This window comes from Fusarium redolens (assembly GCF_020744475.1).
Source record: "Fusarium redolens strain MPI-CAGE-AT-0023 chromosome Unknown BKA55scaffold_31, whole genome shotgun sequence".
NCBI classification, from domain to species: Eukaryota; Fungi; Ascomycota; class Sordariomycetes; order Hypocreales; family Nectriaceae; genus Fusarium; species Fusarium redolens.
This window is the reverse complement of record NW_025763694.1, coordinates 303,999-325,641: the sequence shown is the minus strand read 5'-3', so window position 1 is coordinate 325,641 and position 21,643 is coordinate 303,999. Positions and strand designations below refer to the sequence as shown.

The 21,643-nt window shown below is 47.1% G+C and overlaps 10 protein-coding genes across 10 annotated transcripts; 6 read left to right on the top strand and 4 right to left on the bottom strand.

Annotated features, from left to right (window-relative positions):
* Positions 1-2,405: 2,405 nt before the first annotated feature.
* On the top strand, positions 2,406-3,920 carry BKA55DRAFT_698003 (transmembrane amino acid transporter protein-domain-containing protein; the record flags this gene model as incomplete). Its single annotated transcript, XM_046200470.1, has 3 exons — positions 2,406-2,801; positions 2,857-3,810; positions 3,861-3,920. 3 exons carry the CDS (start codon positions 2,406-2,408, stop codon positions 3,918-3,920), a joined length of 1,410 nt encoding a protein of 469 aa, XP_046041645.1.
* A 409-nt stretch (positions 3,921-4,329) lies between these two features.
* BKA55DRAFT_529044 (uncharacterized protein) lies at positions 4,330-5,860 on the bottom strand (the record flags this gene model as incomplete). Its single annotated transcript, XM_046189042.1, has 2 exons — positions 4,330-5,344; positions 5,388-5,860. 2 exons carry the CDS (start codon positions 5,858-5,860, stop codon positions 4,330-4,332), a joined length of 1,488 nt encoding a protein of 495 aa, XP_046041644.1.
* Positions 5,861-6,737: 877 nt separating this feature from the next.
* BKA55DRAFT_585719 (Alpha/Beta hydrolase protein) lies at positions 6,738-8,064 on the bottom strand. The gene is made up of 2 exons (XM_046194491.1): positions 7,053-8,064; positions 6,738-7,006 (listed from the first exon to the last, which is right to left on the bottom strand). The coding sequence occupies exons 1-2, from the start codon at positions 7,925-7,927 to the stop codon at positions 6,829-6,831; spliced, it is 1,053 nt and encodes a 350-aa protein (XP_046041643.1). The 5' UTR covers positions 7,928-8,064; the 3' UTR covers positions 6,738-6,828.
* A 179-nt stretch (positions 8,065-8,243) lies between these two features.
* On the top strand, positions 8,244-9,599 carry BKA55DRAFT_698000 (Acetamidase/Formamidase; the record flags this gene model as incomplete). The annotated part of the gene is made up of 4 exons (XM_046200469.1): positions 8,244-8,334; positions 8,375-9,099; positions 9,142-9,370; positions 9,412-9,599. The coding sequence occupies 4 exons, from the start codon at positions 8,244-8,246 to the stop codon at positions 9,597-9,599; spliced, it is 1,233 nt and encodes a 410-aa protein (XP_046041642.1).
* An 82-nt stretch (positions 9,600-9,681) lies between these two features.
* Positions 9,682-11,915, bottom strand: BKA55DRAFT_697999 (uncharacterized protein; the record flags this gene model as incomplete). Its single annotated transcript, XM_046200468.1, has 2 exons — positions 9,682-10,661; positions 10,712-11,915. 2 exons carry the CDS (start codon positions 11,913-11,915, stop codon positions 9,682-9,684), a joined length of 2,184 nt encoding a protein of 727 aa, XP_046041641.1.
* A 387-nt stretch (positions 11,916-12,302) lies between these two features.
* On the top strand, positions 12,303-14,746 carry BKA55DRAFT_656858 (major facilitator superfamily domain-containing protein). The gene is made up of 11 exons (XM_046197468.1): positions 12,303-12,677; positions 12,719-12,855; positions 12,899-12,972; positions 13,017-13,025; positions 13,071-13,168; positions 13,210-13,330; positions 13,373-13,742; positions 13,786-14,039; positions 14,084-14,306; positions 14,349-14,454; positions 14,497-14,746. The coding sequence occupies exons 1-11, from the start codon at positions 12,536-12,538 to the stop codon at positions 14,562-14,564; spliced, it is 1,602 nt and encodes a 533-aa protein (XP_046041640.1). The 5' UTR covers positions 12,303-12,535; the 3' UTR covers positions 14,565-14,746.
* Positions 14,747-15,580: 834 nt separating this feature from the next.
* Positions 15,581-16,297, top strand: BKA55DRAFT_529091 (uncharacterized protein; the record flags this gene model as incomplete). Its single annotated transcript, XM_046189048.1, has 1 exon — positions 15,581-16,297. One exon carries the CDS (start codon positions 15,581-15,583, stop codon positions 16,295-16,297), a length of 717 nt encoding a protein of 238 aa, XP_046041639.1.
* Positions 16,298-16,979: 682 nt separating this feature from the next.
* BKA55DRAFT_546705 (uncharacterized protein) lies at positions 16,980-17,833 on the top strand (the record flags this gene model as incomplete). Its single annotated transcript, XM_046190948.1, has 2 exons — positions 16,980-17,354; positions 17,546-17,833. The coding sequence occupies 2 exons, from the start codon at positions 16,980-16,982 to the stop codon at positions 17,831-17,833; spliced, it is 663 nt and encodes a 220-aa protein (XP_046041638.1).
* A 300-nt stretch (positions 17,834-18,133) lies between these two features.
* BKA55DRAFT_599931 (uncharacterized protein) lies at positions 18,134-19,593 on the top strand (the record flags this gene model as incomplete). Its single annotated transcript, XM_046196457.1, has 6 exons — positions 18,134-18,336; positions 18,491-18,809; positions 18,880-19,098; positions 19,128-19,244; positions 19,297-19,342; positions 19,427-19,593. 6 exons carry the CDS (start codon positions 18,134-18,136, stop codon positions 19,591-19,593), a joined length of 1,071 nt encoding a protein of 356 aa, XP_046041637.1.
* Positions 19,594-20,275: 682 nt separating this feature from the next.
* BKA55DRAFT_529120 (pyridoxal phosphate-dependent transferase) lies at positions 20,276-21,525 on the bottom strand (the record flags this gene model as incomplete). Its single annotated transcript, XM_046189049.1, has 2 exons — positions 20,276-20,742; positions 20,784-21,525. The coding sequence occupies 2 exons, from the start codon at positions 21,523-21,525 to the stop codon at positions 20,276-20,278; spliced, it is 1,209 nt and encodes a 402-aa protein (XP_046041636.1).
* Positions 21,526-21,643: the final 118 nt, after the last annotated feature.

Here is a 21,643-nt window from a genome sequence, read left to right as displayed (position 1 = left end):
CCAGGTTCCCCAGATCCACTGTGCAGCTGAAAGCTTGAGTGGAATGTGCCGTGTAGGGTCCGCAGTCTGCATGTCATGCCAAGATTAGATGCAGACCGTTGAGTTCAAGTGCGTTGGTCCGGGGTCAGATTGTTGAAGTTCGGTTGCGTGAGTCCTATAGTTGAGTCTATGATTTCTTGTAAGCTTGGAGTGGAAGTAACGCGTCGCGTTGGCAGTTCACGGTCGCGTTGTAATTAGCCGCCAATGCGATGCAAATTGTATGACATCAATACAACATGGATTGAGACAAGATCAGTCAGACTGACACCAAAATCTCATTGGGAATTCTCCGCGGCCGCCATGCTGAGATGAGCCGCATTGAAGCAGCCGTCACTGTCGATAGCGGCCGTTGGATCTTACATCAGCGGGAATAATCAAGAAATCATTGAGTCCGAATTTAATCCCGGGCTTGAGAGTATTGTTAGGCCAGTGTTATAAGAACGTAGGTAAGATGGTGTGTTTGAGGCCAGCACTAACGGGACGTCAACGTCACAACATCTGCTCACAAGCCGACAGATTTGTACGTATTAGGCCAGCTCTACAGCTGAGGAGACTTAAGAGAAGACTTAATGGCACTCTAAAGCAGTCAGACTCGTAAGAAGTAGCCCCATCAACCACAACTACGCAATTGTCTTCAGACATCTTGACAACCATGGTTAAACAGGCTAAACTACCCTACGTCAGACGGTCAGGTGATCGGCATTCTCATTACTATTTTAGTCCATCCTGCATAAACTAACTTTTTAGCCCAATTTCACCCGTTAACTACCGGCCCCTACGGAATAACCTCTCCCAAACTCAAACCCGAATCTCTCACGTACAAATAAACCCATCTCCAAGTCTAGAACTCTCTCACGATATTCCCCAGTCTCCGTGCACTCGGGGTCGGCCGTTTGCGGATGCTTGACTCGGGGATTCCATTAGAAATTTGTATCACATCACAGATCGCTGGTTCAGTGGGCCAACAACTCCACAGCATTACGAGAGAAATACTTTCTCAGCCAATGCGGACCGACATGACCAATTGGTTCTGTTTTAATGACGGATTTTAATCTGCATCTTTGAGTTATCAAGATAGGCCTGTTAGATAGGCGATGCAATGCATTGATCACTGTAGAACCCCGAATACCGAGCCAGTGTTTCGCAGGAGATGAGAGACATTGACAGAGTGACTGAGAGCGTGATGGTGACTGAACAAGTCGCTATTTTAATCAGGTACTACAGCGCGTGTTCGTCGTATTAGCGGCTAGATCATCCCCCCAAGTCAAGTGACTTAACCGCGCCTCGATCACCAAATACCTCATTCACTTACCAAACTGCGCTCACTCCATTATCCCACTCAATATCGTACCATACATTCTCATGCATTAACTCCTTCAAATCACATCAACATACGCTATCTTGAGCCACAAACATAAAAGACTCAATGGTCAATGCTTGGCGCCCCCTGTAAGCTTTTATCATTCCCCATATCCACCAATTACCCCCAATCGCCACCCCTGACTAGTACACCTTCGAGAACATTTCGACGGGCGGCAGATTTTTCCCGCCTCAAATTCAGCCAAGCCATTTTTGCAAAATTCTCGGATGCGATAGGTATGACACTCGTGCGATAAACATCCACGGATCCGACTTGGCAAAGAAATGCCGGTCGTATGTCCTATTCCCGTCCTCACCATCACCATGTCTTTACGGTACTTGACCTTCAGTCGTCTACCGACTGCTCCGCATTCTCACAATTCTCGTACGTAAAAAGCCCATTCTCTCCTCAACTTAATCTCTCCCCTTTGCGGAGTAATCTCTGGGGACAGAAACCATCCCTGAGTCGTCTATTACCAAATTTTCATCATCACAACAAGACGGAGAGTTTTATTGACTAATGCAAACATGGCTGCAGCCAAGCAAGAGGCTCTGTTGCGATCCACTTTATGTAATCGAAAGGTTTTGGTGATCCACCGTAGGCGTAACACTACACACGAGCTCGAGCCTCATGACACGGAGTTTCGGCACCGTGAAAGCTTTCGAGAAACGAGTCCGTCTGAGGAGTCTGGGGTCTGGGGTATTAGGTCTTTGGTGAGGGAATTCAAGATGTAAGAGAAACAGGGTTCTTGGATTATGGTTCAGATTCGTAGGTCGCCTCCGAAGAATGGTGGGACTATCTCGACCCACTGGAAGTGAACTACAAAGATCGGCCTCATTCTCGGTCTCTGCTTATCTGTCTTTGCCTTCTTTATAACAGACCTCTATTCCCTCTCTGTTTCTGGTCCTCTCTCTTCATACTCATACATACTCATCTTTACACTAGACATCCACTTATACTTACATACACTCATACTACATACTACATATATACACATACATACATCATGGACCAAATCAACACAGCCCAAACGGCTCCAACAGACACAAAAAAGAGCCGCCGAGAATCAGTACCAGACATGTTTGACACACGAGCAGGCGAAGTCGCCGAGATCAACGACATGGAGAAGCAAAAAGCCGCTGAAGGCAACGCACATTTCCACCGTCTCGGATGGAAGCGATTGACAGTTGTGTTGATCGTCGAGGCTATTGCTCTCGGTTGTCTATCTCTTCCTTCTGCTTTTGCCACTCTCGGCATGGTCGCTGGTGTTATTCTCACTGTCGGTCTCGGTTTCGTCGCTATCTACACATCTCATGTCGTTGGACAAGTTAAGCTTGCTTTCCCTGAGGTTTCTCATTATGCCGATGCTGGTAGACTCATGTTTGGCAAGTTTGGATACGAGGTTAGTCAATTGCCCCAATTGATGCCCAATTGATGTGATATACTAACTTGAACAGTTGGTTGGCGTCATGTTTGCTCTTCAACTCATCTTCCTCGTCGGATCACACTGTCTCACTGGAACAATCGCCTTCCTGAACCTTACCAACAACGGAGCATGCTCTGTCGTCTTTGGTGTCGTCTCTGCCATCATCCTCCTCATTGTCGCTATTCCTCCTTCATTCGCAGAAGTTGCTATCCTTGGTTACATCGACTTTGTCTCCATTAGTATCGCTGTCGCCATTACAATTATTGCAACTGGCATCCAAGCTAGTGACTCAACAGGCGGCATGTCCTCTGTCGACTGGTCTGCTTGGCCCAAGGAAGATCTTAGCTTCACCGACGCTTTCATCGCCATCACCAACATTGTCTTTGCCTACTCCTTTGCTGTCTGCCAGTTCAGCTTTATGGATGAGATGCATACTCCTCGTGACTATGTCAAGTCAATCTGGGCTCTCGGTCTGATTGAGATTGGTATCTATACCCTTACTGGCGCTCTCATTTATGCCTTTGTCGGTTCAGAAGTCAAGTCGCCTGCTCTTCTGTCTGCTGGACCTACCATCTCCAAGATCGCCTTTGGTGTCGCTCTTCCAGTCATCTTCATTTCTGGATCTATCAACACCACAGTTGTCGCTCGTTATATCCACGGACGTATGTTCAAGGACTCAATCATCCGCTACATCAACACCAAGATGGGTTGGATTAGTTGGTTGGTCCTTGTCACTGTCATTACGGTTGTGGCTTTCATCATTGCCGAGGCTATTCCCTTCTTCAATGATCTCTTGTCCATTTCTTCGTCTCTGTTCATTTCGGGCTTCACATTTTACTTCCCCTCTATTATGTGGTTCATGCTCATTCGAAAGGGACCTTGGCACTCAAAGGAGAACCTTCTTCTTTCCATTGCCAATGGAATCATTTTCATTATCGGCATGATTGTTCTCGTTGGTGGAACATATGCTTCCATTGATGATATTGTAAGTTTACTCCATTGCCCCAATTGATTCGACCTCGCTAACATTTCCAGATCCTCAAGTTCCGTCACGGCGAAGTCCGAGGTGTCTTTACTTGTGAACCAATTGCTTAAGCGAAGTTTAGCGATAGTACAAAATTATGAATAGTACAATATTATGACTCAATGTTAATCGGACCGCGGAGTCGCCGGAATTAGATCGTCATGTTGATCATCAAATTTTCTCAGTCAGATGTTTACGTCACTTGAAGGATTGTAAATTCCTTGCGAGGATTGTGATTGGTGCGCGAATGTGATGGTTCGATTGGTCAATGGGACGATAAGATAAGTCTCGGCGAAAGATGCTTGATGCCGATGGTATCTTGGCGTCATCTATTTAGCCACCAAGCTGCGAATTGGTGATTTCTGATCAAGCCATCTGGATCAGAGGACCACGGAATCAAGTCAGCAGTTCATCAAAATCAGATGAGGATAATCCAGAAGCCACAAAAGGATTAGGTCTCGATTAAAGTCATGCATCTGTCTAAACCCCACGATCCTGACAATACTTGTCAACCTCCTTCTTCAACTGAGCCTTCTTGGTAACAACATTATCCATAATCTTCTTGACCAGGATATAATCCTCATGAGTCAAAGAACCACCACCATTCCAAACCCCCTCCTCCAAAACTGCCCAAAGCCCAGAACCCTTTGCAACCTCTTCCATCAGGTCCATAACAGCAGTGAGTTGGTTAGGAAGCCAAGTAATAATCGGACTTCCACCTGTAGCTGTAGGATGAAGGGTATGCTTGATGATGTACTCGCGGGTAAACATCCAGTGTCGCCATCGGAAACTTCGAATGTGATCGAGGACGCGAAGATACAGAACTGCAAGACCGTGATCGCCGGATTTGGTGAGGAAATCACGGACACCGACTTCGGAAGCTGTTTCGCGGACGTACTTGAGGAATGCGCGGTGAGGTTTGGGTCGATACTCTCTGAACTCGATGAGGATGTCTGTGAGCGGGTTCTTGGGCATGGGGATCTCGCAGATGTGATCCAGAAGAGGAATGATGGCATCATTGGCACCTGATTCTCCACGGAAGAATTGAGGCTTGTCGTCGTATTGACCCTCGTAGACAACACCATCAGGGAACATGGACTGCTTGGTGATGCCATAGATGAATGTTCGGTAGGTCATGTAGTCCTTGGGGAGGGATTGACTCCACATGCCCTCCATGTTTGTCTCAATGATCTGCATAGCATTGAGGATGAGTTCCAAGCTAGCCTTGGCTTCGGCAATCTTGGCGGTGCTGTTGTCCTTCTCAACAGCAGCAAGAAGATCAACAGCGCCTTCAATCAGGCCGCCAGTTTGAGCGACCATGTGAATGTGAGTGAGGATGAAGCCGGCTTCAGAAGACTTGGGATCAAGACCCTTTTCGAAAGCACGGACGAGACGGATGTTATCGTAGTCATCGTGCCCTTGCTCAGGATGAACGAGCCAGTAGTTGTAGAGGGCATAAGAAGCGGCATAAGACATGAAGGCAGGGATGTCAAGACTAAAGGGTCAGTGAAAGTAATTCGAAGGCGACGGAAACGTACATCTCGGCACACTTGACAAGAGGTCCAGCAATACACTTGGGAAGTGTTTGACGTCCAAGTCCATAACCGCCATCATCACTCTTGCTATAAGTCTCCCAACAAGGTTCAAGAAGATAAGAAGAAGCAATGAAGCTATAATCTCTAAAGGCAGCGGTGATAGCAGCCATATCTCGCTTGTTTGTCCCGGGAACAACGAGATTATCAATCTCAGAGGTCAAATCAGGAAGAGCCCCATTGTCAATAAGAGGTCCAAGGTCAAAAGTCGCCAACAATCCTGGTGTACCATCTTCCTTAAGAATAGGAATGTCGTTGAGAAGGTTTGAAACAGGATCGAATTGAGAAGGGAGTTTCTTAAAAGGAAGTGAAAATGGAAGATATCCTGTTCGAGTGGTGATGGTGAAAGGGTCTTCACCCTCTGGTAGCTCAGAGGGGTCCTTTCGAAGGTATGGGAAGAGGGTGTTTGCAGCAGACATTTTGGTGTGATGATAATGAACTGGACTGATTGATGATGAGTCTGGCAGCCATCACGTCTATATACACTGAGGCCGGAATTACTATCGTGGCCGGAAGACTTCCGGCCTTCGCCCTTTGTGAACAATGACAAGCAACCGATGATACCCTAACCGGTCGTTAGCCCGATGGCTTGATAACTGCCAATCTAAGAGATAGTATTATCAATGGTTTCGTGGGGATTCTGAACTAACGGTACGTCCGGAGTTGGGTCCGTGTTGAATCCACATACCCCGCGAAATCATCTATCTAGATCTCCCTTCCAGAACTCTTGACTACGATTCACGACTCGTACAGTTCCATGTTCACCGCAACTTGAAGCTATCTCTTACACAATAACAACCCAATCCCCCATTCAAAGAATTCCAATAGATCACGAGATCAGTGTAACATGTTCATATGATCAAAAATAGTTTCCATCCAAAGTCTCGGCAATCAAAGGTAGTGGATGTGTGGAGAACCGCCTTGTCGTGACATCCGCCCTAGATTGACAAGCTAGTCAACGCCTTAATCTGACAAGCTGGGGTAACACGGGAGATAGTCGAGTGATTGACGTTCTATTGATAACATTCCGTACAGTGTTTGAACTATCAAGGTGCGCCTTATTTTGACATTTAGATATAAGCGATTTCGGGATTGTGTTTATTGGTCAATTGGAGTGTTATCTTGAACCACGGGTGCCGATGGTTCGGAGACTTTGCTGGGATAGCGGCTTCCGAAGTGCGGTTGCCAGAATGGGTTGACTGCATCCCTTGAGTACGCGGGATCTTGTGAGTGTTGGGATCTCCCTTCAACTCAAGGAGTGAACCGAATCCATACACAATGATGGGAGAAATAGACTGAAAGAAGGCGAGGCCTGGATTATAGTGCAATTGAATGAAGTTGACCAAGGCAAACCCTAAAAACTGCAATTGACTACTGAGTAATACGCTCAACTGGCATCTCTACGAGGAGCCTCTTCAAAAACCTTTCTCAATCTCTCATCTAACCATTTCACATCCTCCATATTCCCAGGCGGTCCACCAGCCCAATGTCCCCAAATAGAAGGATAAACATCCAGACTCGCATTGTCCCCCATACACTTGACCTCATATTCCGAATCCTCAGGTCTGCAATCATTAGCACCTATCAACTCAAACACAAGAGATAACTTACGGAAAGTAAAGATCGGTCTTGCTAGGAAGAACCAAGATCCTCGCCTTGATACCCTTCATCGCCTTCTCAAAATCCCCATTATACGGCTCCTGCTTACTCACATCTCCAGCCTGCCACGTCTGAAGCATAACAAGCAGATTCTCAGGGTCTTTGCTAAGCGCCCATTTCTCCCAGAAATCCTTCATAAACGCCTCAAGATCAGCTGCGCCGTAGTGTTTCTTAAACAATTCATGTCGGTAAAACGCTTGAGAGAAACCCCAGCCTGCATATCCTCTTCCAAAAGCTTTCAAACCAACTTCTTTCTCTTTGCCAGTCCATTCTGTGTCTGTTGTTTCAACACGTCCTTGGATACTCCCAGCAGACGTGCATCCCTTTGCTGCGAGGAGCGCTGACTTGACGCCCTCGAGAAACACCTGATTGTGAAGAGATGTCTTGGCTGATCCGCAGAATGGAACGCAAATGTCCATAAAGTCAGGGTACTGCGTAGCCCATTGAAATGTCTGCGCCGCACCCATCGACCAACCCAAAACAGCCCTGAGATGCTTCACCCCAAGATGACCCATCAACTGATGCTGAGCTTTGACATTGTCGTAGAAAGAAACATCAGGGAATGGACTGATATCCGAGTTTGACGGACTCGTAGATTGTCCATTCCCAAAAAGAGCCGTTATGATAATGAAATACCGCTCCGGATTGAGAGTCTTGTCATGTCCAACAAGCCATTCATTATCGGATATCGCACCCGAGAACCAAGAAGGATAAAGAACAGCAGGGAGCGAAGCCTCTCCAAAAGTTTTGTAAGCAATCACCGCATTTGGCAAAACCTTGCCATTCTGAAGCTCAAAGTCTCCGAGAGAAAAAGTCTTGACGTCCATGGTTGCTGAGGGCCTCAGTCTGCCGAGGACACCCTCATCTCATATACTAATCTCGATACGGGCTGCAGTGTATCACGGGTACAGTGTTTAGACTGTACCAACGTCGCCTAATCGCGGGGTTTCGCCCTTGGGTGACAATGCAGCCACCTGCTTTATCAGGAATGTCACAAGACAAGCTTATCATTCTTATCTCGTGCGGAGATGCGGAGGAGTGCGGCGAGATAGCATCTTATCTATCATCACTATCACCATACTATATTATAAGAAGAGACAACTAAGGCAATCCTGATACTTTGTCTCATCAATAATAATTACAATGCCTGGCAAGATCCGTACAGCTCAATCCGTGTCTTTCGACAAACCCGCCTCTGAGCAACCCCATCTCCACAACCGGTGGCATCCAGATGGTATGTCCCCCTCCAATTCACAACATCGCTAATTTTGTAGTTCCAAGCATTGCAACCGTTGAACCCGGTGAAACAGTCAAGATCGAATGTCTCGACTGGACAGGCGGTCAAATCGGCAACAATGATAGCGCAGATGACGTCCGAGACGTTGATCTTACAAAGATCCACTATCTGACCGGTCCATTCGACATCAAAGGTAGTCAGCCCGGCGATTTGCTCGTTGTCAACATAACCGACGTCCAACCCTTTGATCATTCACCCTGGGGTTTCACCGGAATATTCGCCAAGAACAACGGCGGAGGATTTCTAGACGAACACTACCCCACCGCCGCAAAAGCAATCTGGGACTTTGACGGCGTGTACTGTTCAAGCCGTCATATTCCCGGTGTAAGATTCCCAGGCTTAATCCACCCTGGAATTCTAGGCTGTGCCCCATCTGCTGAGATTCTAGCAGAGTGGAATCGTCGTGAAGCAGAACTTGTTTCTTCAATGGCTGATTCTAGCAAGATTGTAGCCCAACCACCGAATGAGATTAATGCACATGGTGGAAAAGCTACAGGTGATGTTTTAGCAAAGATTGCGAGGGAGGGAGCGAGGACTATACCTGGACGACCTGAACATGGAGGAAATTGTGACATTAACAATATTTCTCGCGGATCAACGACGTATCTTCCTGTTCATGTTGAAGGAGCCAAGTTTTCTGTTGGGGATCTCCATTTTAGTCAGGGTGATGGAGAGATTAGCTTCTGCGGTGCTATTGAGATGGTAAGTCTCCTGGCACATTGACTATTGATACTGACGTTTTAGGCTGGTATCATCACGATCAAGTTTGATCTCATCAAAGGCGGCATGAAATCCCGAGGTCTCAAGAGTCCAGTTTATAGACCAGGCGACATGGGACCTACCTTTAGTCCTTCACGATATCTAATCTTTGAAGGATTCTCCGTCGATGAGAATGGAAAGCAACACTTTATGGATGCAACCATTGCTTATAGACAATCATGTCTTAGAGCAATCGAATACCTCAAACAATTCGGTAAGTAAACCCTCTTCGCACCGGCACCACTAACGATTTAGGCTACTCTGGAGAACAAATCTACCTTTTACTCTCCTGCGCACCAATCCGAGGGGCCATCGCAGGAATAGTCGACATTCCCAACGCCTGCACAACTCTAGGAATACCGATGGACATTTTTGACTTTGACATTTCTATTGAAAGCGAGCCTGTTGCTCGAAATCTGGGTGCTTGTCCTATTTCTAAGTAGGAAGTCCAACGTCTCTCTTAAACTCTTGTAACCACTCTGCGTTGTCAACGGGTGTTTGGTTCCAAGGATCGTCGCTATTCTGTTAGTCAATGAACTTTACGTATTGGGGAACGTACTCGTCGTATAATATCCATCGTGCTTGATACTTGAGTTCATCATCGCTTGGGATATGACGGTTTGGATTGTTGGGAGACATTGTCGTCATGACGAATCGTGATAACTCCCGCTTCAATCGACGATAACTGTTATTATCGTTGATAAAGAATGGTGTTGCTGTTCGTACTTTATCTCGTATCAGTGCCCTTGATTCTGACGTGCTGTGCATTGAAATCGCTGGTATTTCCGGTACTCCTTCTGGAGACAGAGATCGATTCTCGACCCAAGGCTGCAACATATCCAGCTCCATTGAAGCATCCAAAGGCACGGCAGTATCTGTCTGACCCCATAGAAAATACGAATCATTAACAGACTCATTCGCCAAAGCCACAAGAGTTTCGGCCCTCTGTCGGAAGGGTTCCAACCAAAGCGTCGAACTCCAAACAAGCCTCATCAAAAAGTCCAAAAACCTCCTGGACGGATTCGGCGAAGAAGTCTCTGTCCGATTCAAAACATTACACGCCTCTTGCTGTAGTTCGGAATCCGTTGGGAAATGCCCCATAGAAGTATGAGCAGTCATATACTGTTGCAGCGCCGCCTCCAGCTCACAATTCTCAAAGATATTTCCCTTTCCGTTGATCTTTAACTGACTTAGACGTCCCTCTGCTAATTGCTTCGTTGGTCGAAGTCTAGCGTGGTTGGCGATTTCAGCAGCTGACATGAAGATGTCCCATAACCACGAGGGAGATAACGATGCTGGGTTTGGGGATGATATTTCTGCTCCGAGAATTACTGAACATGCTTCAAAGTGAAGTTCAGGATCTGGTGGCATTATGTGTTGATGCCGATTTCGCATGTAATACTCTAGTTCAAGTTTGATGAGTTCGTATGCACTTGTTGGTGTATCTGCAGGACCTTTTGTGGCTGCAAATGGAAGAGGAGAGTTTCGTTCGTGGTGAATGAGGTCTGAATGCACAGTCAGCAAAGCAAATCTCAACCCGATTCCATTGACTTACAAGGAGGCATTGCGTTGTCAATCCTCTCAATGACCTTCCCCTCAAACCCCCAATCGCCCTTCCAATGCTCCATGGTACTCCCAGCTTTGAAATGATCCGCCAAATGATCGACTCTGCTAGCCCAAGTCGTAAGATTAATGCCACAAAATCCACATTTTGATTTGACCTCCTGCGTCATGACTTTCCAATCATCCATCGGCCACTTGAGAAACTTGGACATGTGAACTAATCTCAAATGTTGCTGTAGGTGGTCTTTTCGATGATATGTTCGTTCTTCAATGGGTCTTTCGATACAGGCACTCTGATTATGTCCATCCAGATGCGTTTTGTCGGGATTCTTGACGCCACAGAATACACAAAGAAGCCCCTCTTCTGGATGTATCGCCGTAGGTCCTTTTGGTGAACAAACCCAGTTTTCCAGCGATAAATGAAGAGACTTTTCGTGACGCTGCCAATCGTACTTTGTTTTAAAGGTCTCCGTGCAGAAAGTACACTGATATGTATTCTGCGCTTGGAGGAGATTTGTCCTGACTTCTTTTCTCATCTTTGTTCGTCGTCTTCGACTGTGCCGTTTGAAAATGTCAAATGACGTCGATGATTGTCTTGAATGGGCAGAACTGTAAGAACCAGAGTCATGACTTGACACTGAAGTCCCTCTACTGCTTATTGAAGACCCATGGCTTCGTGATCTTCCCTGTCGAGTTGAGAAAGCAGCAACAGCTCTAGAGATGTCATCAACAGTTGCAGCCTCATGTTCTGGTGGTGAATTCGCCCATCGCTGAAGCGGATTCATATGTTCGAATGGCGCAGGGGTCGCACGTCGACGAGGTGTATCAATTGGCGTATGATGGCCTGAAGAGTTCCCCGAATCATCATTCCGAAACATTGGCGAAGTCGGTCGTGATAAGTGAACCTTTGCTCTTCGTCTCGCATTCGCAAACCAATTTGTGACCTGCTGTCGATTCAGACTAGTCTGCTCTTGAAGATCCTGAACATCTTGGATGGTAGGATACGGATGCCTTTCATGCGCGGCGAACCAATTCCTCAAGATCTTGACAGACTCGGAAGAAAAGCGATTACCGATTTTTGGAGGGGCAGTTGATGTCTGCAGAATGCCCGGAGAGATTGTTTCAGACTCTGCAACATTTTGAAAGTCTGCAAAGTCGATGTCCCCTACAAAAAGATCGCCGCGCGGTTCTTGCATGTTGGTGTTTGATGGAATTTGGAGGTCATGGGGCTACGATGAGTTTACGGCGAAGTCTCGGACATGTCCAGAAAGGGCGGATCCACATCTTAGTCTGATTGATGAGTCAGGATTGGTAGGCCCATTTAAAGTGAAGGATCCAAGGTGAAAGTTCATGATTTGCGAATTGGGAATAGTGAGACTAGGTTGTTGTCGTTGATGCGTAAAGTAGCTAGTGTAAATCGGATGCAAGACAAATAGAAACGATAGAAATGATCTGCTGGCAGGGTTCATGAGATCAGTCCCAAAAGAGCCTCGTCCTGGTCTCAGTCCGTGCGGAGGTACGGCACCGTGAACCGGTGGGGTTACGTCTCTGCGACAGACTCGAACTTGAAGCAATGCAGAATACGAGAACATGTTTTGTTCAAATGAGAGACAGAGGGCTCTTATATGTCCACTTCCCACTTCCCACTCCCGTGTCTATTTGCCTCACTCAGTTAGTGAGACCGATTCCGCCGAGTGGATCAGCGATGGTGTGCTTTGATCCGAAATCACGTCTACGATAACAACGATATCGGAGATTTAAATAGATAATCAAATTAAATCTTTCACAATCATTCCCTCAAGTGAAGCGCGTCAAGATGACCGGAATCAACGCGACAGAGACAACTCCTCTTCTGCCCGAGATACCCGAGGTCTCGGATGTCGAGAGAAACAGTACCGACGAGCCGAAAACGTTCAGCCATGCATTTATCGCGAGAGTAGTTCTCGCGTTGCTAATCGGTAAGTCCACCAATTCTCAAAGTACAAAGCTAAGAGCGCAGGCATCTTCACATCCAACGCCGATGGCTCATTGGTACTGGCAACTCATCCTGTAATTGCATCCGAGTTTGGCAAGCTTCAAGATTCAAGTTGGCTGTTCATCAGCTTCATGTTGGCCAGCGCGGCATCGCAGACGATTGTAAGTGAGATGACATTATGGGCGAATTCATCTAACCGAATAGTACGGAAAACTGAGTGATATCTTTGGACGCAAGACGGTATTGATCTTCTGTTATGGACTGTTTGCTATTGGATGGTGAGTCCATCTGATCTCTACTCGAATCGAGCTAACAATTGAAGTGCCCTCGTGTAAGTCACCGGTAACTCATGTGAGATTATTCTTACAAGTTTCAGAGGCGCCGGCCAGTCAATGTGGCAAGTCATCTTAGGCCGTGTCATCTCTGGCTCTGGAGGTGCAGGAATGACTACAATGGCGTCAGTAATCATCACTGGTACGACTCCCATTGATCCATCATTCCAAGCTGACCATTAGAACTCGCACCTCTTCGAGAAGTCGCCTCATGGCAAAGCTACATGAATGTAATCGCCACCGTCGGTCGTAGCATCGGTGGTCCGCTTGGAGGCTTTCTCGCTGATACAATCGGCTGGAGATGGTGAGTCTATCGCCCATTCAACAGCTCATACTGACAGGATAGGTCATTCCTTGGACAATCGCCAATCTTCGCTGTGTCCATGATCATCGCCGCCATCCTTCTCCCCTCTACAACACAAACCGAGGATGCAACACTCGAGCGCATCAAGAGGATCGACGCCCTTGGAGCTCTGCTATTGGGTGGTTCTGTTCTCGCTTTCATGGTTCCTCTCGAAATTGGTGGCCAGAAGATTCCATGGAGTCATCCCCTCGTCCCAACTCTTGCTGCTGCTGGTGTGATTCTTTCAGTTGCTTTCGTACTCGTCGAATCACGCTGGGCTAAGGAACCGATATTTCCTCTGCGTCTACTCAGAAGTGGCGATGTTACAAAGACGTATCTCACTGCGTTTGGTCAAGCAGCTGCACAGCTTGGAGTATGTCACCCTCCACCGTGAACTTCATAAACTAACCGATCAGATGATGTATACCGTCCCCATTTACTTCCAGGTTACCCAGCGTGTCTCTAGCACTGTCGCAGGCGCTCATTTGTTCCCCGCTGTCATTGGAAATACAGTTGGAGGAATAGCAACCGGTTTAATAATCAAGAGAACAGGCCGGTACAGAGCGCTCATCATCTTCTCTGCTGTTTCATCCATCACAAGTTACACTCTGATGCTGCTACGGTGGCATGGTCAGACTAATTGGCTGGAGTCACTCTACGTGTTCCCAGGGTAAGTGTTCTTCTTTGTCTTGACTCCTCAAACTAACCCTTCAGGGGCCTGGGAATGGGTATCGCCCAAAGTGCAGCCTTCATCGCTCTCCAAGCTTCCATCGACCCCAAAGACAAGGCGGCAGCTTCTTCGGGCATCTTCCTCTCCGTGACTCTAGGTTCAGTTGTTGGCATGGCTGGTACAAGTGCAGCCATTCAGGGCCTCCTCAGACATGACATCCAGCAGAACCTCAGCGATCTCGGAAAGTCTCAACATGTGATCGACGAGGTTAGTCATTCTCCACTTTCATGACGTCTGCTAAGTTTTCAGGTCATTCGAAAAGCTGCAGAGAGTGTCTCCTACATCGATGAAGCTTCCGAGCCTATCAGAAAGGTACTGATCGAAGGTTATATCAAGGGTATTGAGTATGGTCACGGTAAGTATGTGTCCACTTGTCAGGAGTTGACTAACAAATCAGGACTCTCTATACTCTTCTCCGGGATAACACTCATCACTGCCATACTCCTCAAGGAGCGTAAACTTTGATGAGAGTTTGTGATCGCCCCTAGAGCAGCACGTGGCAGGCAAGGCGCGAAACGGCTTAACTGTAATTATGAGATGAAAGATGATGGCTTTCATTGGTGCACGGAAGTGAAAGGATGAAAAGAGTTTCGTATCCAGTTGTCAAACCTTACAAGCTTCTCACGAGGGGATGAATTCCACTGTACCCTCATAATTAAGAGTTTATGCATTATCCTTATTTAACTTCCTTAATTCCGCGGCCTATTTCGTGAGTCGTGACGATGTTTAGTCTGATTTGCTGAAATTGTGAAGCTAAAAGCTTATCAAACCTGAGTCAAGTGCCTAGCGATGAACTCGATCGTAACATAGAGTGGAAAGCTAGTTCTGTTCTCACACGGCTTAGACTTTCTGAACGAACCAGTAAAAGGTATCGGCAGAACAACTAACTACCTTGGGCATGTATCTGATGAACACTACACGCTTCTGCCTCATGACATTGAGCCACTTACTGAAACTCATGAATGACCTGCCACTGTGAACAAGAAGTTAAAGATGTTGGCCCGACTAACTAAGGGACAATTCCTACCTATAAATAGAGCGCGTCTCCCATCTTCAGCTGGAGTTATTTCTTTCCTCTAAACATCTCCCCAGACCCTCTGCACTCTGCACTATTACTCTTCACTCTTCATTCTCTACACTCTACACTTTACACTCGACACCTACACTCTACACCTTGTATTAGACCTCAATCATACCAGCACAGACCAAGGTCATAGACATACGTCGACTGATTGATCATCAAAGCTTACGATATCGCATCGAGATAGTGAAGAACCTTCTATCCCCCCTTATCCTTTAGTCGGCAAGCACAAGATATTCGTCTTGCATCTACTATTACCTGTTACGCACTACAACCTCCAGAAGATACGCCTAGACACTTCCTCTCTAAGACGACTTCAGGACAAGCACAAAAGCTTCGTATACTAGCTTGCAACACTCAGCAGACAATCAGTCGTACCCTACTACTCTGAACAAACAAGATGTCTCAGGAACAGACTAGTCTCATGGCTTCCAACTCCCAGCAGACAAAACAATCACAAACTCCACAACCCCAAGCAAACATGACCCCCGAGCAAGAGCACAACACTCGCGTCATGGCTTGCGACATTCAACGCTTCTACGACTTTGTCCGACGATACAAACGTGTCTCCCGAAGATGGTTCACCCACTACGAGATCAACCTCGCTAGATTTCTCGAGCCTCATTGCACCTTGTTCGAGAATGAACGAAAGTGGCCTGAAACCTGGTTAGAGAACGAGCATGATCTCATCAATGACTTGAAGGTTTTCCGACCCAAGGCAAAGCAGCTCTTACAGCAGTGGACACGAGCTGTAGCTGTCCAGATTCTCGGTGTCCAAAACACTGCCCTCAGCAAAATCTTCACACCTGAGGACGTTGCTCTCGCGGCCAAACTTGAGCCTACCCCCTCGCTGGGCCACAAGGTTGGCCCCCTGGATTGGACGCAGCGAGAACGCGACTTTGATCGGAGTCTGTCCAAATTCCGATTTCTAGCAAATGATATGTTGCAGGAATTAAAAGGTGGACCAACCTTGGAGAGGCCTGGTCATCCCTGGACGAGAATGAAGGGATTTGATGTTTTGAACTTTATGATTAAGGATGCAGAAGAGCCTCAGTATGAGAATGAGGAGGAAGATATGTGGGATGATGAAATTGTACCATTTTATGGGTTTTACTAGGGGCGAGCAGAGTTATTTGGGTTGCATGGCGGCGTTGGTGTTTGAATTGTTATGTTCAGGGCCGAATTGTTTCCTCTCACAATTTGATGAAGATCTGCTTTCTTGAAAGACTTGACAGATTTATTGCACTCAATTATACATCCATGATCTCAATTCTTTTACATAATTTAATTCATAAATGAACTGACAGTCTTAGAGGTTGATGGTAGTATACATAACGAGACGAAGGAGTTACTTGAGTAATCTTTTCCTCTATAAATAGACAGGATATCATCTGGGGGTAATGTATCTCAAGACTCTCATTCCTCCAACTGAATAAATGCAATCACTCATTCAAGGTACTATAGCATCTCTATTAAAGCCTTGCAGAGTTCAGACACAATGTTCTGAGTAAGAAGAGCTTAAGTGAAAGGTTACAAAACAAGCATAATCCATGTCAGCAAATCACCAGGCTGGCAAATCAGGCAGAATCTCCACATTTCAAGGCTGACGGGAGGCACGTGACTGTCTTGCGGAGTCTGAAAGGCTGCCTAAGATGGCCGTGAGACAATCAAGATTGGAGTCGTAGCACAAAGAGCAAGACTCATAAATATCTCAGCTTCTCTCCATTTCATCACAGTTAGATCAATACCAACCAATCTTGAACCTTCTCTATCCAGCCCGCGCCGCTGCATCTGACATCATGTCAGCTGCATCTCTAGAACATTTCACCCTCTTTCACAAGTTCCCCCCAGAGCTCAAACTCGAGATCCTGAACCTCTGCTCCAGAAACGATCTAATATGTCTCTCATTAACCGGTCCTGATATGCGAAATCTCGTAACACCACTCATCCCCAGCAAACCTAATCTCACCTGGGTCGATCAACTTGGTCCAACACCAGACGTCCCTTCAGAATGTCGAGATCCGTATCACAACAACATTCCCCGCCGCTCAGATTGCGGCGGCGCAAGAGAACAGGAAGTCATCTACTTCCCAACCAGTCATCGCTTCAGACGCCATGAATACAGAGGCTGCAAGATCTGCTACAGATGTCGAACGTACCCAACAGATCACCCAGTCTGCAACGTTCCGTACTGCAAGAAGCATTGCGCATGCATTTCATGTCCTTTGTTCATGAGATTGCGGGGTTGGATGGGTGATCGAAAGTACTGTGCGGAGTGCAATCAGTTTACTTGTCGAACAAAGAGAAACAACGGAAGATGTACGTACCTAATACTCGACTCGAACAACATCTAATTGTAGAACAGGCACTCATGGACGGAAAAAGGTCCGAAAAACACCAAACAACCACTGGAGTCATAGTAAAGGACGATCCTATGGAAACCGATGGTGGAGAAAATGGGGCACACATGGAATTGATCACGAGGCATACCAGCCCGAAGGTAGTGGAAGACGAAACGCAAGGGTTGTTTAACCGCTTTCATTCACTTCAGGCGAATCCCTATAATAACACATTCTACGCTTTTGATACCAAGACGCTAGGCTCCTCAAACCGGGATGCTACGTTGGCGCATGGGGTAACCTCCACCATTTGAGCGGCTTGTTCGGGACATTCGGCATAGCCAAGAAAGGATCATGGCACCAGCGGAATCTAATTGGACAGCGGAAATTTTATAATTTCCTGCTTATTGCCATTATCTGCTGTAGTGGTTTGAATGTGCTGACGCCAAGTAGTAAACCGTCACTGTATCGGTCGCCAAGACATGCGGAGATTTATTCCTGCTGTGGCAAGATCAAAAAGATGTGATGGTTATTATATATGAGTGATTTCTCCTTGGTTCTCTGCAGTATTTGTTTTGCTTTCTGTTCGCACCGAAATGAATACTCTACGACAGATGCTTCCCCAGACATGGCGGCCTCAAGGCTACAAACGGGTTGACTCCAGCAGCAGTCTTGAAGATGGTCTTGTCCCCGAGGAGAGTGGACGAAGCTTCCAGCTCTTCGCGAAACGCCTTCTTCGTCTTCCCCTCAAGACAATGACAATCCTCATCGCCGCTCTGCTCGTTTTCCCCGGCCTACTGGCACTCACCCCCTCAAGGTAAGATGAGAAAACAGCCCCCATCGCCAATGCTGATAATGTAACCAGGGACGGGCATTCTTGGCAGGCCAAGTCGCGACTGGCCAAGCATATGAAACCTATCCTCAGCAGGACATTGCCAAGCTTCCTTCAAAGGACCGGCGGCTTAGTATAGTCCTCCTGCCAATAACCCAGACCACGATTTATGCAAAGTCATAATGAGTGCGTCGGCGTTGGGGTACCCAGCTCCAGTTATTGTGAACTGGGGTAAGACATACGACAAGTCTAAGGGCTGGAAGGGAGGATCTCACCTTGCAAAGATCACTGGTACTTTGGATTACCTCGATAGCGTCTCAACGGCCGACACTCCCGACGAGAATAGACTCGAGGAAAACGATATCGTTGTTCTGACGGATTCGTATGACGTTTGGTTCCAACTCCCTCCAGATGTTCTCCTCAAGCGATATCACGAAGCAAACCGCCAAGCACCCAACGTCTAGCTTCACAATGGAACGGCCGCGGAAAACCTCCAATGGAACAAACCATCATCATATCGGCCCAAAGGAATGCTTCCCTCCCCCCTCATCAGGCTCCGTCCTCCACTGCGATCAACTCCCCGAAAGTCCAGCTCGAAAAGACCTCTACGGAGCGAAAACGGATAGAGAACCCAACATCTTCCACGACGTACGACCGAAATACCTCAATAGTGGGAGTGTGATTGGCCCTGTTGGAGATATGAGGGAGTACTTTCGTCGTGTGCATGAGCGAATGCAGAGAGGGCTGGTCAATGGAAAGACTTATACAGCAATCAGGGAATATTCGGCGAGATCTTTGCAGAACGGGAAATTTGGCGTCGTTGGCTGCGAAAGAATATCGTTTCTCGGAAGGATAAGAGCTTCGATGTGATGCATAGCGATTTCGAGTATCATGTCGGACTGGACTATACGCAGAATCTGTTTATTCCGACTGTCTTTGGAGCAGGATGGCGAGATCATCGCGTTGAATAACGAAACCGGTATTGCTGAAAGTCAGAGTCTCTTGACATCGAGCCAAAATTAGGTGGCGTACCAGAAGATATTCAATCTTCCACTCAACCAACACATTCTTCAAGATCCTGCAGACTGGGGAGACATGCCCGTGTACGCCGATTTCTACTCAACTTCTGTTCCCGTCGTCGTTCATCACAATGCTCATAAAGATGGAGCAAAGAAACGTCGATATCTCTGGTGGGACCGCATCTGGTTCTTTCCGTACCTTCGCCAACTCATCATCGCTTAACTAAGATTGCCAACCCTGAGCCATTACTAGAAAATGCCGCCGATGGGGAACCATTGGTGTACTGGGTCGCGGTCGAATGTCACTCAAAAGAAGCCGAGAACGTTCATAGTCGATCGTGAGTTCGGTTTGTTTGTCGTGCAAAGACGGATGAGGCAGAAGCGGAGAAGCCGTGGCACGATGAAGTGTTTCGGGATGGAAATGGAGCGCTGTAGATGTCGGCCATGCTTGCGGGCAGTGACCCAATTGAGCGTATTGATTGTACGTTTCAGTCAAGATTGAGTTGTCGTTTCGTTAAGTGAATCTGGATGTCGATGTATTCGTCGATTCGAAATGCTTCATGAAGCCAAGTGACCACAGTAATAAAAACACAACTTCTCATAGCACCATAAGTATGGCGGGTCACCCATGATTGAACAGCGTCAAGGAAGGGAGACTGGGGGAACAAGTCGAGTTTAAATAGCCTCTCGCGAGTCACTAGTTTTGGACCTAAGATAGTATGGATGGGCTTAAGGTTCGCCGAAACGCCTGACTAGCCATTGCATTACACGTAGATGACGAGCTCAAGGAACTATTTCTAGCTGAAGGCTTACCAAACGTTAGTAAGAATGAAGACGCCTCAAATTGCTAGTGGCATTCCTGTCTATACCGTACTATCTTTACAAGTGACCTCTACACGTGTCGTCTATAGTTTAGCAGACCCCCCCTCATGAGCCTGCACCCAAAGCTTGATCGTCTTGACCAATCCCTCCACTTGTGCAATGGTGTTCCCTGCATGTACACATATCCGAACTCTTTCGCTGCCTTTTGGTACTGTCGGCGCCACAATCGGACGCACCGTGAACCCTTGTTCTTGACAGAATTGGGCCAAGCTTCGTGGCTGCGACGTAAACAATGGAATAATTGGCGATTTAGGCGCTTCGTCAACACGAATCGACTGACTTGAAGGGCATGCTTCAGCGAGTAGCTTGTGCGTATAGCTTACTAGACTCCAAAGATGCTTCAACCTCGCATCAGCCCTCCCACTCTGCAAATACTGGTAAGAGATGCCAATACTCGCAAGACAGGAAAAGGGCATTGCAGTCGTGTAAATGAGAGTTCGTGCGTAGTTTATGAGATACTCCCTCGTGGTGGATGAGCACAAAACAATAGCTGCATTGTTAGCTTCGTTCTGAATGAGCGGTTTTACTCACCTCCAAAAGAACTCATTGCTTTGCCAAATGTATGCAGTCGTGCGAATATTTCCTTCTCCAAACCCAACTCGCATACGAGACCGCGTCCTTGATGTCCGAAAATGCCGGTAGAATGTGCTTCATCGACGATAATGTAGCCGTTGCTTGGGAGTCGAGTTTTAACGCATTCGACAATCTCTTTGAGAGGAGCGACATCGCCATCCATGCTGTAAACACCTTCAACGAGAATAAATACGGACTTCTCGCCCCCAATCCCTTTCAAAACACCATCAAGTCCACCATCCCCATGCACACAATTATGCTTAAACGATACCCTCCGTCCCGCGCGACTCAACCTCATCCCATCATGAGCACTCGCATGAATAAGTTCGTCATAAACAACGACATCCCCCGGCTGCGGCAAACAGCTCACAAGACCAACATTAGCATCGAATCCCGAATTAAACAACAATCCAGCATCTGCATTATGAAATGCCGCAATGTCTCTCTCAAGATTCTCCGCGAGGGCTGAATTGCCGTCCAACAGCCGTGAACCACCGGACCCTAACAACGGAGGCGGCGCTGCATGATTCTCAAGAAGGGAGTGATAGGCGCTTCGAATTTCAGGGACCGACGAGAGAGACAAATATGCATTGGAAGAAAAATCAACATTGTCAGCCGGAAAAGTCGTCAATCGTCGTAATTGAGATCGTTTCTCACGATCCAATAATCGCGCTTTCAACTGCTCCTCCAATTTCGACATTGTTACAGCAAGTTAAAACAACTCAACTCAATTGGTAAATTACGCGGAATTTGTTGGGTTTAGTACATGTTGAGTCCAGCCCCGCCCGGAGTTGTTTGCCGTGCCGATCTAGGCCCTC

Coding starts and splice junctions, on each gene's coding strand:
- BKA55DRAFT_656858 (XM_046197468.1), top strand. CDS start 12,536: ATGACCGGAATCAACGCGACAGAGACAACTCCTCTTCTGCCCGAGATA. Junction 12,678..12,718: donor AGTTCTCGCGTTGCTAATCG/GTAAGTCCACCA, acceptor CTAAGAGCGCAG/GCATCTTCACATCCAACGCC. Junction 13,169..13,209: donor GGCGTCAGTAATCATCACTG/GTACGACTCCCA, acceptor GCTGACCATTAG/AACTCGCACCTCTTCGAGAA.
- BKA55DRAFT_585719 (XM_046194491.1), bottom strand. CDS start 7,927: ATGGACGTCAAGACTTTTTCTCTCGGAGACTTTGAGCTTCAGAATGGC. Junction 7,007..7,052: donor AAGACCGATCTTTACTTTCC/GTAAGTTATCTC, acceptor TAATGATTGCAG/ACCTGAGGATTCGGAATATG.